We start from the raw sequence: 19438 nt of genomic DNA, 5'->3' as shown, positions 1-19438 counted from the left end.
AACTGCTTTAAATCTGTAAATTAGTTTTACGCTAAGTCTAACTAAGTTGTAGTGCAAAGAAAAATCTAACAAATGCTTCTATGACTGTTTTGTTTTTTGGGATATATTTATTGAGGTTGATGTTTTTTAATTATTCCTTGAGCCTGTGTAACGTTATGTAATTCCAAGCTTTCTTCTCCGAAGCCACCTTGTTGTACCTCTCATGTGCCCCAACGTGTTAGAAATATGGTTTGACATGTAACAAGTGCAACAAGGACAGTCACACTTGATCATAACATAAACTATGTAATTAAGAGACAATATCATGATTAAAAAGACCTGCTTTGATTCCACACCTATAGTATACATTAGCATTAAAACATTGACACATAGCTACAGCCCTTAACTATAGTGGATGGGTGGCTTTTTTCTTTTACCGTTCATTTTCCGAAGGCTCTCAGCCGGAGCTCCCTGGATTAGCACAGGGAGATGTGCAACGAAGCGTCCAACTCTCTTCAGCTTCCATGACAAAGGCAAAGAAATGAGAGTCTTCAGGACAGTGATGACGATGCTGAAAGAAAAACGAAAAAAAAAAAGAACAAAAGAAGAGGAAGACTCAGCAAAAACAGATGTCTGGTGTAAGGTTTCAGACAGGCCTCCACAAACCTGCTTGAGGTCCAACGCCCAGCACGCAGGGGGGTGCAATATGAACCATCTAAACAAATCTATTTCTTCCGTCTCCTGCTCTGTGTGGCCTCTAGTCCCAACATCATGTCCCGGGGGGGTGTCCAGTTTCGTCTGACCTGGATGTGTTTTGGAGATGGGAGAAATCCCTCACAAACACGGTCAGAAGATGTTACTACCTAAGAAAGTAAAGTACCAGATCTCAACACAACCCCCCACAGTAAAATGTAACATTTAACATTTACTATGTGGAGGGCCGCTTCTTTTTACTGCCCTCAAGCTAGAGGCAAACAAATTTGCATGCTATTTTCTGGTATCTTGGATCAGATAGATGAGGGATGTTTTAAGCATCATAACAAGACTTCATGCAAACAATCCGATATACAGTATATATATATATTGGTACAGTATGTTGTATCTCCAACAGTTTTCAAAACTGCGGACACGGCGGATTAACCACGTAGTTCTTTTTTACTTTCTCCAGTCGTATTTCACTAATCCACTAGTGCCTGCTGTCAAAGAAGCTGCGGTGTCAATTGGTAGGCTTCAATCTTTCTCAAACATACCGACTTGCAATTGTATCTGTCTGTCTTAATGACCATCTTCACATTTTAAAGCACACATTGCAAATGTCTGGTCTGTAAGCAGGATAATTACTCGATAACCGGACGCCCTGTCTCCAGCTGAAACGTTTCTCCTTGTCTGACAGAGCAGGTGAGAGACCTGCGGTTGTATTTCCCACTCGTTTTCCTTGTGAGCTATCAAACTGATTTTTCCTTGTGTCGCAGACAATTTAGTTAAATTAAACAAAGAGATCCTCTTAATTAAGTTACAATGTCCTTTCCGTTTAAGTACGTTTACGTTTTAGATTGCAGCCCTGTCACTGAACACGAAACATAGTGGAAAATGTAAAGTTCTTTAATAATGAGTCTGACCGGGGTGGAATAACCGTGTTTTATAAATTGCACTACTAAAGCAAGCGGCCCGCATTGATTCTGAATCCCGCCCTAGATACAGACCCGTGAAAACATGTTGAACACATCTGTATCATTACAAGGATAAATTATTTAGAACTTTAATGCCTACAAAAAACTGGATGTGTCTCGTTGTTATTCCTTTTTTTCCTTGATTCCACACAGCCATGGAGTGGGTGACAGTACAGATACAATATGCACTATTTATGCATCACACGAACACTGTTTTACAGTAAGCGTATCGGTGAATCGGAAGTAAACGCACCACACAGTGGTAAATGTCTGAAAATCATGGGGACTGGATAATAACTCGCAGCACGAAAACTATGGTCACCACATTTCAGATACTGTTATCAGATATGAAGGACGGAGCTTTTAATAAACGGTCTCTTTCGTATTGAGAATTGTTAGATGGCATTTTAACGTTGTTTTTTCCCCCAAAACTTTCTGGCATAAACTGTAAAGGGCAAACGCGATCTTCAAACTTAACAGAATATCATTCGCAAAAAAAGGAAAGGAAAAAAAAACTTTTTTTTTTTTGCTCTCTTTGTTTTAATCTGGCAGCAGCAGGCGATAGGTTCCGAGATCCCGGGTTCGATTCCAGCCCGAGCGGGTTCTGTGTGAACTCTGTATGTTCTGTTGGGGTCCGGATGGTCCTTATCCTCTAGCCCTCAAAACACCCGCTGGCAAGATGAATCGGTGTCTCTTAATTAATTGTCTATGGGTCTGTGCCGTGGTCTGGTGTCCAGTCCAGCGTGTGGCCCCGCTTGTGCACCGCTGTCTGTCCTGTTAGCCTCTGTCCTAGCGATGAGCAGCTTTCTGATGGAAAATGTTGAGAGCATTTGTGAAAATCATACAGAAACAACACATTTATCATAAATATAATTCCATTTCACGTCGCTAAGTTTACTCTCTTTCATCCAGGTGGGGCTGGACACTGGTGCTGGTGGAGAAGAGACCCCATTACCTGTGCAGCGCTCTGAGTGGACTGTCCAGAAAAGCGCTATATACTGTAAGTGTAAGGATTTTTAAAATTATTATTTCACATCTTATCGTTTGCAATCCATACCCTATTTTGCGTATGGAGTTATTGATAATTGCTGTTTTAGTAACGAACAACACACTGCAGCAAAACAAAGCAATTCCCCGGAAATGTTGTACAGGAGTTATACTGTTAATCGTTAAGGCATTCAAACGCCTCTTTTTTTAGGCAGTTTGATAAAATCGATTAGTTTGAGCTCGGGGGCGAGGTGCATTCCTTTTAAAGATACACTTGCCCTTTTAACGTAATGTACTGTAGGTCCGTTATGTTTCTGTGTACGGAGGCATCACAGGTCATTTTTCAGCAGCCAGAGTAAACTTGGCCTCCGACCCCTCGGACTTTCGTGGACTGATTCATACGGGGTTTTCAGCACCTACAGTATACCGTATGTACTCCTCCGTACCGGAGTACTCTCTCCTCTCGTTTCGGTCAAGCTGCCAATTAGTCCGTTGGATCCACAGCCCGGTACTGTAATGCAAACTGAGACGTGTTTTTTTTTTAATTTTCATTCTGCAGTATGAGTAAAACTAGCACGACCATGGCTATTTAATAACATTCTGACCGCTGTTGTCTACTGTACGTCACATGTACTGTATGACTATCCTGAGCTTTGAAGCTGGTTTTGTTACTGGTAGGATTCAAACTTAAAAAAAAAAAAACTTTCACAATATACAGTACAGAGAGGCAGAACGTGTAAATGTCTGGCGCTTGGTATCTTAACTTTTTGTTTAAACAAACAAACAAACAAACAAACAAACAAACAAACAAACAAAAAAGGTATCTAAAGAAGCAGCTGGCCCGCCCGGAAATGCTGTATGAAAAGGTAAAATTAGCGGTTCAAGGTGAATTCCAACACTTATTATAATCCAATGGCTGGCCCTGTGCACAGTAAGTACCGAAGAGGCTTGCGTTCGGTAGTTTCATTGTCGTGAGTGCACGGAGCAGTCAGAAAAGCGTGAATTATAGGTGCCTCGGTGACAGACCGATGGGCATTAGTTCTGCACGTGTGAGAGGGACACCCCTCCGTGTTCTTCCCAGCCACTCGCTAGGACCCGGGAGAAATCCTTGCTTTCTGTTCTCCGACTCGAGTCCCCGGAGGATAGTGTTTGGCGGAATGTACCAAATGGTGGAAAAGGGGGGGAGGGGGGTGGGAGAGCACCAAGAGGACGCGTCTGCTGGCAACTTCAGCACCTGGACAGCGACCTTCGCGTCTCTGACAGCCTTTCAAACGCTGTCCGAAATTATGTGATAATCGCCGACGTCCCGATCCGCGGCGGAGCTATGAGTCTGGAGGGGTCCTTCTGAGCAGCCTGGCGTTAATTTGTCGACGGGGGCTCGAGTGCTGCGGGCTAATAAATGAGAAGCGGCAGTGTTGTGTATTGCTGGTGAGAAGCACAGGTTAGACCGCAGAGGCAGCATCGTCCTCTTTATTTATCGCAAATAAAACAGACCGAGGTGGGACTGTCTGTAGCTTGGGCTGCCCGTGTGCGGGGAAACGTTGGTGCAAGGAAAGGAGGCGAGGAGAATAAAAGCAGTATCCTGTGCTTGTTTTTTAACTGCAGTGGAGAACTGAAGATGCTGCAGCTTCCTGGACCAGGGATAACGCTATTGCTCTGTTTTTTCAGCCGCATCAGCAGCTTCAATGCAGCTCTCCCGGCATCCCGTAAGTATCACAGGAGACTGTGCTTCAGTGCTTGAGTACTTAGCACTCCTTTGCAGAGACAGGGCAATGCAGAAAACTGGCACGCCGGGAACATGTGAAGCTCAGCAGGTCGCTCAGCAGATTCTGGAAATGGCTTTTAATATCTTGAAATCTGAATCCGGCCAAGGGTACCGTGAGCATTTGTGAAGAGCGGTGGCATAGCCCCTCTACGGCCGCTAATAAAAGCAAAGTTTTACTAGTTCAGAACGAAATGTGCCACAGTATTTTACACCGAACAGTGCGATGTGTTGCCTCTTGAGGAATGAGATTTATAATGCACCAGTCAAGAGGCTGTTTGGGATTGTCTATGGAGTGAAATTTGTGTGCTGGGATGCTTACTTTATCTGCCGGGCTTAAACTGAGATTTTATTTACATTGTATTTATAGAAAAGTGATCATGTCTTCTCTGGATTTGAATACAGGCTTAATAACTGCTTCCCGATTAATTACGTTGAATCAATTAAAATATGGAAAGGTTTTTAAGTGTTGGTATACTGTTCATTTCCATTCTAAAGCAGAAGTAGCTTCCGTAAAGGAAAATGAGTTTCAGTGTTTTTTCTTTCTCATTTTCTTGCGTTGAAGTAGAAGGAATTTAAGCAGTTACTGTATACTGTATTTCCACGTACAATGGGAGAGGCGCAGATGGTCGCTAGAGGTGAAGATAATATTCCCATAAAAAGTTACAGTTTAACTTCTTGAAGAATAGGAAGTGTATTTGAACGTGCTGGAATTTATGTGATATTTATTACCTGGAGGTACTGTATACCAAAGCAGTCTACTCGGTGTCTGGGCATTTAGATGTTATTTAATGGAATTGTGTCTGTGAAACCCGATGAAAAATAGCCACGGATAAAATACTATACAGTACTCTCCTTATACACATACTGTATACTACAAACCGCGATTCTATCCAAGAAGTTTCGGGTTTCTGAAGGTTGAGATCAAATGAAAGCGAAAAAGTTGCAGAAAGGCAGCGCGTCCGCTTTATCTTGTGCGTCCTATAATTTTCTGTCCAAGCGCAGCACATTATGAGATACATGTGCGAATTCATCGCATCACATTCATTTTAATGTTCACTGGAATGGACTCGGGTACAGCACGCAAGGGCTTTTACAGTTTCCAGATGTTTTAAACTGCAAGAACTACTGTGTGGTATAGTCGAGTGATCGTTTATAATCGACAGACACGCATTTAAAAAAAAATATTTCCTACAGTATATATATATACTGTATATCACCTATCATATACAGTATAGTGAAGTTGGTACCTGGCTTCAGTATGGATATAATCGTTTATCCAAAGTGTGATACACATTTTTTTATTAACAGGATCTCCTGGTAGATCACTAGGACACGTTGTATAACTGCTGAACAATTTGAACTCTAAAAGTACCACTTTGCAGAGTTTACAATGCATTAACCATGGCACTTAATTTGATAATGCAATGTTGATACATTTGCTTTTTTGTTAAGCGAAGCTTTAATGCGAGTCTTTCGCTCTCTAATGCCTAAAAAAGGTATCAGCTTTTATGAAAAGCGGACGGGCTGAGTGCCGAAAACAGCAAGGTTAACATTGCAGTTAAAAAGGACTATACACTGGTAGTTGATTGACTACGGATTTATATTAATAATGGACAAACATGCATTGAATCCTTTTTTGACAGAGCAACCGAGAACATCTCGATGTTTGTACTGGTAACTTGGTGCAATTATAGATAATTATAGATAGTGAATATCTGGTGTCTATAGAGAGAGGGAATAAAGAAAAGCCTTCTGAAAAAAAAAACGCGTCCACGAAGCACGGATTTCACGACAGGGCGCGGGAAAAGACCCTTTGTGAATCGTTCTTTTTCTGCGGCGGGGACGGAGACAATGTCTCTGCGCTCAGCCCCGTCCTGCCGCTCTGCAGCAGGTCCAGCTGGATCCGCGGATGCTGAATTTGCAGAGTGTTCCCAGGTTAATTGCAAAATCTTTGGGTATTGAGGCGGATAACTGGTATGGTCAAAGCACGATTACCACGGGTACTTAGCGCTTTTTTAACAGACTACAAAATTAATGGGCAACTAGAGTATGAAACAAAACTCGGTATTTTTTAGAAGACCAACAACGAATAGATGGAATTTCAGAATAATTTCCATGGAGTGGCGAGCGGACGCACCGATAATTGTGATCCCTCCCTGATGACAAGAAACGTCAATAAATGACAGGACCCCTCCTCCTGCGGCCGTTCAGTTTCCATTTATTTAGCTTAACTTCCAGCTTTCATCGCAGAAAACATCAGTTGTGATTTATGCAAGATGGGTGTTGTCTGATATTGTATAAGCAATGATGGTTTTTGTTGCTCAGGTTTTTAAGACACACTTGAAGAGAGGAATCTTTAGCGAAGCACATGTTTAATGATCAACTTTAAATAAATGAAATTGGCGTTATTCCCAGAAACGCGGAAGCTTATAGTATAATAATGGTGAAACTGAGCCCACACATTGTCTGTGTGGGGCACACTAAAATCACGTCTAAAGAGTTATGTTGCTGTACATTTGCCGATACTATACAACATCAGATGTGAAACATATTCAGTTATTTCTAAATGTTATTTCCTTAATTACTGTGGTGCACTTTAGAACGATAACGTTTCAAAAACTTTCTTAAAAGTCTCACTGAATTGGCGTGCGCTGTTTGTGACCTGTATATTATGAACTCCTATAACATACTGTACAGTACAGACCGGTAAAGCGCTTTATAGCAAACTGTTGCAAAGAGCGAAATAACATGATTTCTAGGTATTTCTTCCATATTACAACCACAGTACAATATGTCCCACCAGGAATAGAGCTAACAGAACTTTTGTTTCCCATAAAGAGAAGTTTTAGTCCAATTGTATAGCTTGGATAATAAAGAGAAGTTTTAGTCCAATTGTACAGCTTGGATAATAAAGAGAAGTTTTAGTCCAATTGTACAGCTTGGATAATAAAGAGAAGTTTTAGTCCAATTGTACAGCTTGGATAATATCCCAAGCCTGTAAAGCAGATAAACAGCCAGTCCTACTGTATATTTGCAAAGGATCTGGTTACCTGTCCAAAAACACCACATGCATTTCAGCACTGTTAGTACTCATGCACTGTCAGAGGCAGCACCCTGTAGATGTATCTCAACAGATCTCAGCAATGAAGCAAGTCTGTTTCTATTGTAAGAGGTGTTGGTAGACAAATAGGCTGAACCTTTTGCCTTCTCTTGCTACGCTACAGAGCTCTGGAATTCTTTCCCCTAGGATTTCAGAGGGTTTTCAGGGAGCGCTTTCCAATCCAGACTCTAAACCTTCAGCAGAAGGGCTTTAATTTCATTACTGTCTGTGTCTGTTCTTTGCATCTTCAACTGCATTCCAAAGCCTTGTTTTTTGTTGTGTTCTTGACAGTCCTAGGAGACCAACAGTTTGATTTTCCTCGTGTGAAAGGCAGGCAGATGTTTATGAAATATGGTCCAACTTTTCTCACTCATATCACTCTTTTTAAAAAAATATTCAAAAGAAGGCTTATATAATAATGATTAAGATTTGTTTCATAATAGTTGCACATTTGCTCTTCCTCCATGTCTTGTGAGATCGGTGAAATTAGTTTTCTACAGATTTTTAGCATATTTTCATTGTTTCAGGTATTCTCACTCTGGGCTTTTTGTTGTCAAAGTTAAGCAGATGCAGTTTTGGATTGTGTGGAGATTCCTAAAAGATCCACATGGAAATATGTAAATGTATTATACAGGTACTGTATATACTGTAAGGAAACATGTTGGATCACAGTGCATGCTTGGCATTTAAAAAAACCCAAATACCTAATAAGTTCAGCATGTTAGATGTACAGTATGTCATGTCATGTCATGTCATGTACCAAAATCGCTTTATACCATATAGGTTAGATATATGTATATATTACAATTAAAAATGATGTACAGTAAGGGGTTCCCAAAATGAAAAGCCAATTGTCTATTTTCAACACATTGCACAAGGCTTATATTGCAGTTTTCATCTACTCTGTATAAATCCTCAAGACCGAACTGATGCCTTGGTCGGGTCTGCTGTTGTTATTCACATTACAGTTCCCTTCTATCAGCATAGTATTCTACATTTTAGAGGCATGTTACAATGTTTCATCTTAAAGAAACACTCGTTTACATTGTATTTAATAGCATTACTGTACATTTCCCCTGGGGTTCTTGCAAGTGCATGTGGGAAATAAAAGTTATATTTGTTATAACTTGAGTATGATACCACTTATTAAGGAGGTATTAATGAGATTGTTTATGGGTGCTGAAGTTCCATCCAGCTTTATTTGACTTGCAAACACCTATGATCGTTACCTGTGTCTGTGGATCATGTGTAAGTGTTTTTTTCGTTCTGACAATTAAGCAATTACACTAGCTTATGGACTCTGTGCAACTATACCCTTGACTTAATTTTAGGAGCCTAGTCAATTGCACTGCATATCTGTTGAACAATACATGAGCTCCTTGTTAAATTCCATGTCTATTAAAGATATTATGTCCTCACCAGTTTGTGAGTAAATGAGAGGATGGCATACATTGCAGTTAGCGCTGTAGCCTCACAGCTCTGGCTGTGCATTCCCTTACTGATTGGTGCACTCTGTGAGGAGCTGGCATCTTCTCCATACTGTATGTCTCTGGGGCTCCATTTTCCTCCCATAGTCCGGAGGCAGAGGGTTTTTAGGTTAATGGGTATCTCCAAAACTGTCTGCCGCGTGTGTATTGCAATGGGCTGGCGCTGTGTCCGCAGAGTCAGCTGGGTTAGGCTGTGGCTTGCTGGAGTCCTGCACTGGAGGGAGTGGCTACTGAAAACGGACAGAAGGGACTCTATAATTGTGGTGTTACTTGAGCTGCTGTATTCATCTGTAGGTCTGCTTTGTTATGTCACTGTCTGCTTGGTGACTTCTTTTAGCAAAAATGTTTAGATATCTTTTTACTTCAGAAATGTAATGTAAGACTAACCTGAGTAACGGTATTTTAACATAGGGACCAAATATTTCTGAAAACATATGTGGTTAATTGTTATGGGTTTGGAATAGAACAAGGATGATTTGGTTTTGTTAGTGGTGGACATTTTCCCTTCAGGGTGAGAATTTGGGATTAATTAGCTAGCAAAGTCCACTTTCCCTGATGCTAATTAATCCCACGGTCTCATCCAGCCATTTCTTGAGAGAAAGCAAGGTATTGACTTCAACCATATGGCTGGACATTTTGTTCCACACTCCTACAACACTTTGGGTAAAGACCTGGCTTCTATTCATAGTAAGCAAGGGTTACAAAAGAGAGGAGAAAGAGATGAAGATAAACCAAATCAAGCTCCTGCTGCTGAAACAGAAACTTCCCAAGGGGACCCAGAAGGACTGCAGGGTCACGTTGTGCAGCAGATTGTCTGCTGACGGTGGTAAGCCAGGTAGTGGCACTATCTGATTTGAAGATAAATTGAACTTTTCAATTCTTGGCTCATTGATCTGTGAAAAGTTAAACAGAAAATTCTTCAGAGAGACTGGTGGAGACAATACAGAAATCAAAGTCATTGTGTGCAAATTGGTTTCATAAAATGAATAATTGAACAATGAAACAGGAGAATTACTCTAAGGCTAAATCAAAATGCCTTTGATTTCCGTGGGATTCATCTGAAGTTGTTTTTAAACTAATCATTACCTATGTGATCCTCACACATACACTTGCTAAACAAAAGGAAAGTATTTTAGAGTATAAGAAAGATTATTACATGAAGTCTGCAGTCCAAACAGAAAAAAAACTGCTGCAGATGCCATGTAATACTCCAGAGTTTGGACTTTTTTGTTTTTGTCTGATCTGCTCAAGGTTTTCTAACTAGACCAGTGAACAATGAAGTGCTCACCGGCAGCTACATTAGCTGATTCTGATTTATTTGAAGTTAGTTTTATTTAATTTGTCCACGTTAAAAATTCCAAAGCAGATCTCATTACCTAGTGGTCTCCTGGAGACCTTAAGGCCTGGGATTAATATCTGTAACACAGGCACTGCTGGGAAGACAGCAGTAGGAGTAATGTTTGTTATGGTTGCTCTCTTACTGACAGGCAGGCAGACGTTTTTGTTTTGCTTTAGAGATTTAAAACGGTTCCTTTTTTTTGCATCTTTTTCTGACAGAAATTCATTTTAAGCCCATGATGTGTCTTAAAACAACCTGCGGTATATTTGCGGCCAGAAAGCAGTTGAGCTGGGAATACTTCTAAAAGACCAATTTTGGCTCTGGGAGCCTGAGGCTTGAGTATGACTTAAATTCTCTTTACTTCTCGAAAATGTAGGAATTGACTGGCTATGGTTTATTTGTTCTCTGTGAAGTCAACTGCTCACCCTACCGAAGGATATAATGACCCCTTGATAGGTCCGTGACCCTGAAAAGCAGTGGGAGTCACAATCGAGTTGTTCTGGAAGTTCCCTTAATTCTTCAGGTCACCTCACCTATTACTTCACCACTCTTTGCTGGCTTTAATTGAAAATCCCTTATCCACCTGGTCCCCCTAGCTAAATGCAATATAGAGGATTTTTCACGCTATATAAAGTAAAAAGTGCTTGAAAAAAAGATTAAAAAATAAAGGCTCCTAGCAAATTTAAAAATGAATAGGTGTGATTTCTTAGGTTTATTATAAACAGATAGATTTGTAATACAGAGTATATTTAACTAATGTAATTTGACATTATATTTGTTTCCAAATGAAGGCAATTATTCATATTTGCAGTTACAAATGAGCTTTTTGGTTGTTCCATATCACTCCATTTCCCTGTGATACACGGTAGCTGTATTTTTTCTTCTCATTGGGGACTGGCTGAAAGATTAATTTACTTAATCTCCCTGTGTAAATTGGGTTTTCAAGCAGCTTAAAAACAAATTAAATATATAGGCAGAAAGTAATAGCAATATTTGTCTTAGCTGAAGCGGATTCATTTCCCTGTTTGGCTCCTGTGTGAGTCCGGTGGAGGCATGGCATTGTGGAGGCTGTGTCAGGTCTGGCAGATGTTTCACTTTATCAGGGCGTTTCTGACCTGTTCTCACCACAGCAGCTCATGTATATACTGTATCTGAGCTCTAATAGCGCAAACACTCAGATGAAGCAACTGCTTGTACACATCTGGCAGAATTCACAGGGTCATTCTCTGGATCAGCTTTCCAGCAACACAAACACACAACCAGTACAAAATGCCAAGTTCTGGAGTGAAATAGGATAAGAACGTCAAGGAAAAGCAGATCAAAACCCCAAACCTTTGTGTAGTTTGAAATTTTCCTTTCAATTAGTGAATCAAATTAATTAACAAGAGTCCGAAACGGATATTCTTAGTGAATGCAAAATAATAACAATATCAATTCAGGGTACAGTTTAAAAAAAACAAACTCAGGGGTCACCTGCATGACTTGAAAGGTAAAGGCGCTAGCAAATGGGGACAAGGGTTGCAGGAACAGTGTCATGGATATTACACAAAACACTCTCACTCTCTTGTTCTACAAATGTGCAATGGCAGTTTACATTGTCCCAGACCATGACAAATGTCATTGGATGTACAAGGCAATTTTGCAGCAGCTCCAGAAAATGCAGCAGATGGCTGGGTTGTAGTGTGACATCGACATTTTCTGATACGGCAGCACATAAGGCTATATTCAGCAACGTCACAACATTGTTATAACAGAACAGCGAATAAGAATAAGAATAAGAATAATAATAAGAATAAGACATTTTGTCATAACATGTTATAACATTGTAATGTAACCTGTTCAACTGTATAACTGTGTTATATTGTTTTCATGCTGCACTGGCAGCCACTAGCCAGTAACATTCCTATCATAGTGCTGATGTTTTGCCTCATTGAACCACACAACATGCAAGACATCCTCTGTTCCACTTTTGTCAGAAGGGGTGTTGTGTGCCTGTGAAATGCCTTGTCCAAACAGTAATGGTGCTTTAAAAACACATGAGGCAACTGAGATAAGTATGGACCTTTCATTTTGAATCGCTTTGGCTTGATTGAAGTTTGATTTGGCAACTTTCTTCTTCAGCAGCACCTTGTCTAAAGAGAAAATTCCATTGTTTTCTCTTTAATTGCCAGCACCTTTCATTCATTTATCACATCTTTTCTTATTCAACATCAAAGTCATCCCTCAGCCCTTTTTCCTGCAACCTGTTTATTAACTGCCTGAGGGAAAGTATGACATCTCCAGATGGGAATCACAGTCATTTTCAAGATGGTGCCTAAAAAAATGCATCTTCAATATGAAACTAGTGACTACAGTGTTTTCCCAGACATTTGCTTTCCACTGAGGTGTCCTTTTTATAAGAGTACTTGACATCAGCATAGGAAAAATACATACAGTATAAAGTATACAGTATACAGAGCTTGAAAAATCCAAACAGGTTATTCCAAACATGTTACAGTGAAAGGTTTTTTTCAACACCTGTGATTGTGTGTTAATGTTTTTTTTTTGTTGTAACAGAAGACTACCATCTTGTGTTAAATATGACCAGCAAGATAAAAAAAAACAGATTTATTAGTTTGCCTACCTATCATTTAGAATCTGATCCTAAACTACATTACAGACTTGTTAGGAAGATACAGTAACTAGAACATAGTTCAGTGTGTTTTTTTCCTGCATTGCCTCAAGCCTTTGTCAAATATTAGATTGGGGTTTATTGCAGTCTAGGTAGTTATTGAAAAAGTATCTTAAAATATGAAACTGCCAAGGAGTTGCATTAGTTTTGTAAACATAATAAAGGCAAATTTAATAGAAGTTAATGTTAGGGTTCGAATTATGCCTACATTCTTCTATAAATTATAGAATGAGCCATCAGTCACTCTTTAAAAAGATTTGTTTGCATAAACTTGGGTATTGAGTGTAACATAAAAAACTTCCTGAGACATCTTTTACATATTGTGTTTATACAGGTCTCATTGAATATCAAACCATGTGCTGAAATCAGATGAGGTAGTTTAGTTTCTACTATAATATACTGTACCTGAGATTGATCTTGAAAGCTGCGTTAATTCACCTGAGATTATCTCTGAGTAACATTTATTTCCTTGTACCAGGGAGAAACATATTTCTGGAATGAACGTCTTAATAATCCTTGACTAGAATAGTTACAGTATACTACAGTAGAGAATAGGCTTCAGGCACTGTGAGTGTGGCATGCCCTGCATGTAGGCTCCTTTTACAGTATACAGTACATACTGTAGACGGAGAGACAGTATTTTCTTTTTACAAAACCTAAGCTTGGAAAAGTAGTTCTGCCTCACTAAGCATACAAAGACAACATTTGCTTGGCAAACACATTATAGGAACCTTCAATTAAACAGTTACTTGAATAATGATTAATTCAAACAAAGAATTGTGATAAGACGCTTAAGCTTCCTAATCCTTAATACCAAGATTATTTATTCAAAAGCAGCTACATGTACAAGGTGCTGTACTTAAATTTAATTTCCTGAGTCCAGTAGTAACAAAATTGTCTTATACTCATCACCTTCCTTTTAGGAGAGCATTGATCCCATTACTGCTTTATGACTGAGGAAAGGCTGAAGCATTTAGCTTTGGGTTTTGGGTGTTGAAGTCCAGGAAGTTGGCCAATGTTTTCAATGTCCAATGCCCATGTTTTCAATGTTTAGAGCCCATGTCCACTTTTTGAATACCCATGTCTCCAGTGTCCAATGCCCATTGTGGTGTCCATTGACAACTTGTAAAGGGGGTTTTGTTTAAAGGTCTATAATCATTGATATAAGGTGGTCGATACACATCAGCACTTAGAAAGCCAACATCTGTTTGAACCTCTGGAAAGTTCAGTTTAATGTCACTGAATAAATCAAATGTCCTTTTTATTTATTCTTCCTACACCATTGTTTCAAGATGCTGCTGTGGAGTGGCAGTGGTTGGAATTGACATACACATCACATCCATTTCAGTTTCTCCTACCGGCATTTCGTAGTGCATTCAAGAAGTTCATAATGGCTCTATACACATGGTGTTGAAACATTGGGAGGCTGCTGAGGTTGTACTATTAAAGGGGATGGCGCAGGTCTCCAAGTGCAGTCAACATAACACATCCAGCAGAGCTGTCCTCTGGATAGTAGGATCTCACAAAACAGCCTCTCTGCCCTTCACTGAGCTGCGTTTTGGTCACAGTACCTGTAGGACAAGAAAATCTGTTTGCATCCTTAATGCTTGCAAACACCATCACATTTCATTCCTCATACGTTCTCCCACTCTTTGTCATTGAAGGGATGCTCAGAATTTAGTGGTTCAGATCTTAATTATAAGATAAGATATAAGATGACTTTATTAGCCATGTACAATTTCTTGTATTGAGAATTTGTCTTTTCGCAGACCCCAGCTTGCTCTCCATGAGACACACGGACAGGGAGAGAAGCCTGGGGTCAGAGCGCAGGGTCAGCCGTTTATACGGCGCCCCTGGAGCCGCTGGGGTTAAGGGCCCAATGGAGTAGGATTCCTCTGCCAGCCACGGGATTTGAACCTTCCAGCCACAGAGCCACCACTCTGCCCCTTAATTAGGAATGGAGAGGAGGTGTACTGTACGTGCAGTGTTTCTTTAAATAGTCACCTTTAAAATGTTCTCCTGTGCCGTGGAGATGAAGGTCTTCTTCCTGTGGGATCAAAAGAGTGGATTGGGAGAGGGAGTGATATTCCCAGGGGGAGGAGTTTTACTTCCTTTCAAGAAGAACACACATTTTCATTGATGACACAGCAGCTGTCCAAGAGGCTTTGCTCTCCAGTTTCAGACTTAGTATCAGTCAGCAAAAGATTTGAGCTGGCACAGTTGGTACTGTTCAGCATTTTTTTGCTTGCATCATAATTGTAAATTGTCAATAAAAATCAAGGGTGAAAAGGAAAGAACGTTTTCAATATAATTAGTCTTTCAGCTCGATTACTATCTGGATTCTGGTTAAGGTTGTTAGAAGTATTACATTAAAAAAACAGTTTTCTTGCTTTCATGGTTACACTGGTGAAAAGACACACTGCATATTTAAACTGTTAACTTTCACGCTTACATGCTTGGTAATTAGGACTTTTTATCCAAGCCCGCATCAATTTGCAGTTCTCAAAATGAGAACTGAAACATGCTCTAATTAGGAAGCCCTTTTCTAGTTTTGTTTTTCAAATAGTATGTCTCTTTAAGTATTGATTTTCAACAAATAATAAAAACTAGCTTATATAGTGCATTCAATCCAGGGACCTCAAAGGACTTTGCAGACTCAAAAAGTATCACAGTATCGAAATAACAACAATATAGCAATTCAGCAACAAAGCATCTCAGTTTAAAAACAAAAAGAAAAGAACCTAAAGGATAATACACAGACACAGCTCCCAGGTCTTCAATCCAATTTTAAACACAGAGCAAGTTAAAAAAATGATGTATCCGTAGCTTTGGAAAACTGATTATTCATATTCACAACTGGGAACAACTGCAAAGGCAGTTTCAGAGGTTTGAATTTCAATAATCAACCCCAGTGCTGCCATTTTTCTTTTGTTCGGGACCCATTTGGCCTCATGGTTTTTAGATCCACACCCCCTGAGGTGAAGCCCCAATATGTTTTTCTCTCTTTATTTTAGTTGGGATGTACTCTTCTACCTTACTATATATTTTGTGAAATACAGCTGATGTTGATGTTGTCTTTGTTCCTAACTCCGTCTTGGAGGAAGGAACACCTTCCAGTGGCTTTGAAGAGTGAGTTATGTTTTAGGAAGAGTAATAATAGATGAAAATTCAAAGCTGTTGCCCACCTGCCCATTTCCTCAGTCATTGATCTGTGGAAGAGATCACCTCGCTCATCCTCAGCATCCTCGGCTGTTTATGTCTAATTGTATTTTCCCATCTCACCGATTCTGTTGTCTTTATGTACCTGAAGAATTTTCCACACCTATCAAGCACGTTTGTCTTTTTTTCCTTGAGTTTTAACGGCAATATTATTTCACAGATGATAGGCTGGGAAGGAGGCAAGTGGGTTCTTTGTCTTCCTGGGTAAGTTGGGGCAACGTAATAGTCTAAAATCTGATCCTATACAACGTTTTCTTCCAGTTTATGTGCATTATAACCTGTATTTCTTCCTGTCTGACCTGTGAAAGAGAGAGCTTTACCTTTCAAATTAAACTTTATCTTTAAAAAAACATCCATTTAAAATTGCCCATAATTGCCTCTCATCACGAGGGGAGATTTCAAAATTAGCTAGCAGTAGATCGTTGATTATGGAATTATCCCTTAGATGTAATTGCTGATGAGTTGTAATTGTGCATTACAGGTTAACTAGTTGTGTTTTTTTTTAATTTAGCAATCAAGTCTGCATAGCCAAGACCAACTGAATCTGTATTACAACTGTGGTTGTTTTAATTTTACATTACTATAATTAAGCACTTCTCTGTAATTGTTTTAATCAATTATAAACCAACATGTTCCTACAGTATAGTACACATGGTATGTTATATTACAATATCATATTTCAAAGTAATTAGTCAAGGTAACAGTGAATGACATTTGGAAAACATTGAAATGAGACTCCTTTCACTCCTGACTCATTGTATTAACCATAGAAGAAACAGATTTTGCCCCTGATGTTTGTGCAAAAGCTACAGTATTTACTGTGTGTGACATGCTAGGCAAAGAGAAACCTTCCTAAAACCTTACAAACCTTCCTATAGTTTATTGGCAATGGACACTATACTGTGGAAACAAGCAACATTTTAACCTCATTTAAAAAGTACCACAGCGCTTGGAAGCCTTAATTGGAAGGCTACTCTTAAGTACATTTATTATGAGTATTATTTGCTAGTCTTTGATGGCCTGGTATCCTGTCCAAAGTGAATCCTGCCTTCTTGCATGAAGTCACAGCAGCAGTTAGAAAATGGATGAGTGGAGTATTTGCTAATATGCTTCACAATTCTGAACATAAGAAAGGTTAGAAATGAGAGGAGGCCATTTGGCCCACTTAGCCCTTGTGGTAGTTAGTATCTTATTGATCTGATGATTTCATCTAGCTTTTTATTGAGAGGTATGGGCATCAGCAATATGACTATAGTAGATAGTTTGTTCCACACTCTGTTTTAAATGCACTCTCACGTTAGTTTCCAGAGGACGGAATTAGCGTAGATCGACATTAAGAAGTTGGGGTGGGCCATAAAAATCATGGTGTTGTTGTCACGGTTGTCGTCCCTCCTCTAGAGGGCGCTCCAACCTTTTATTATTAGTTCCATCATTACGTGCGCCTGTCTCCTGTTTTATCCATCACTATATACTGTAAGTTATGTGCCTCCTAAGCTCTGGGCTCAGTATTGGAAGACAGACGTCTGAAGGTCCGCTTATCCACCGGGCTCAGGAGAAGCCTGAGGGCAAGACCTTTTCCCCAGGTGTCCTGACCATCTGAGTCCGGGGCTCAGAGCGCCTGGCTCCGTTATGGTTTTATTTTCCATGTTCCTGGATCCCTTTTGCCCATCTATGTCTTGGATTGATCTCCCTGCTACCTGGACTTTGGAGTGCGTCCTGTTTTTCCCTCTTGGACTCCCACTTGACTTGCTCGCCTGCGCTCCCTCTCACACCCGGAACACCGTCGGCACCTCTCCCTGTCTGTCCTCCCATCCATTCATCTCCGTGTCTTCCCTCTAGCCCTTTTCCAGTCACTTCCGGACTATACCGTCTGCACAGGGTCTCTCCATAAAGCACGCAGACACTAGCATCGAAACGCAACAGGAGAAATCATTTTTGCTTTTCCTCTCTGTCTGCTCAAGTCTTGTCTGCACGTAACCCAGAGAGGGCCTCACTGTTATTTAAAATGATGGGGTATGTGAATTTCAGCCTCAAAACCTTTCATGCGAGTTGAAAAAGGGAACTTTACACAATGTTGCTTGCACTTACTAAAAGTTCAATAAATCTTGCAAACAGAGTCTAAAGTATTTGTCCTGTTAGAGATCTGTTGCCCTTCAGTGTAATTTCATTGCATGTCAAGGACATTGTTTTGATTGTAAGTATTGTAGCAAAATCTAGTATTCTTTATGGAATAATACATATAATTTAATTTTCATGGAATTTTATTTACTATATTACAAATTCTGACTACTGTTTCTTACTAATTTGAGAATGATCTAGAATAAAACTAATAACTAAAATACGTTTTAGCAATCTATAAGTGAATGAAACCAGTTGTTGATTGGATGAATTTAGAGAGAAAAAAACAGCGAAAATTGAATGCAAATCAAAAACAAATTGCATAGTTCTAGATCTATTAAGAATGATTCTGTACTTTCCCTTTAAAGAGTTCAAGACTTTATTAATATTTCTTGGATTACAGAGTAATTGACTATTAAACCACTCAATGACTAAATAAAAAAAAACATTTCTTCTTCTATCGCTGGAAAGGTAACATTAAACAAACAGCATCTTGACCATTTTTTTCTAGACAATATTGGATGGAGCGCAATACTTTTACTGTAGTGTGCACTGATGATAGCATGGGCTGCTTAGATAATAGCGGTACATTAAGCTTAATGGGAAGTGGAGTGGCTCTTACCGAGATCTGCCTGGAGCCACCTGAGGTCTCTGTATGTCGTGATGCATGGAGCTGTGAGCACAACAAAATACTTTTGGCAGAAGTCTTCCCGCTTACCTTGCTAATATGAGGATCTAATTACTGGCAGAGCTTTTAACAGGCATCCTGGGAGGTGCTGGCCAGTGTTTGAGTGCCACAGTAAGGTCTGCCATGTGTGCTTTCTGTAACACATGCATGTTGGAGGGTGCAACACTCGGCTCACAATACGAAACCAGAATAAAAAAAGAGACAGACTGCCACAACTTCTCTATGTGCTTTGTTTCGCTCTCTTGTGGTGAATTAGTCATTAGTCTTTTCTGTCGCTGCTCATCGGAATTTAAATTATAGATCAATTAAAACAATATTATTTCAATATTGCTCCACTTTAGGAACATGGCTGTAGGGCTGCCCAGGCATTGCAGGCTATTGACTTCATGGGAGTTGTGGAAGAGGGAACAGAAGA

General features: G+C 39.8%; 1 protein-coding gene across 1 annotated transcript in view; it reads left to right on the top strand.

Annotated features, from left to right (window-relative positions):
* The first annotated feature begins 3834 nt into the window (after positions 1-3834).
* The window catches only part of cntnap2a (contactin associated protein 2a), a 464126-nt gene continuing 448522 nt past the window's right edge, over positions 3835-19438 (top strand). Inside the window, exon 1 of the mRNA XM_088644173.1 lies at positions 3835-4342. Coding sequence (XP_088500299.1) covers positions 4255-4342 — 88 coding nt within the window. The 5' untranslated portion in view covers positions 3835-4254. The remainder of the gene's footprint in view (positions 4343-19438) is intronic.

The sequence above is a fragment of the Lepisosteus platostomus genome, chromosome 8 (assembly GCF_059453375.1).
Source record: "Lepisosteus platostomus isolate fLepPlt1 chromosome 8, fLepPlt1.hap1, whole genome shotgun sequence".
In the NCBI taxonomy this organism is placed as follows: Eukaryota; Metazoa; Chordata; class Actinopteri; order Semionotiformes; family Lepisosteidae; genus Lepisosteus; species Lepisosteus platostomus.
This window is presented reverse-complemented; position numbering and strand designations above follow the sequence as displayed.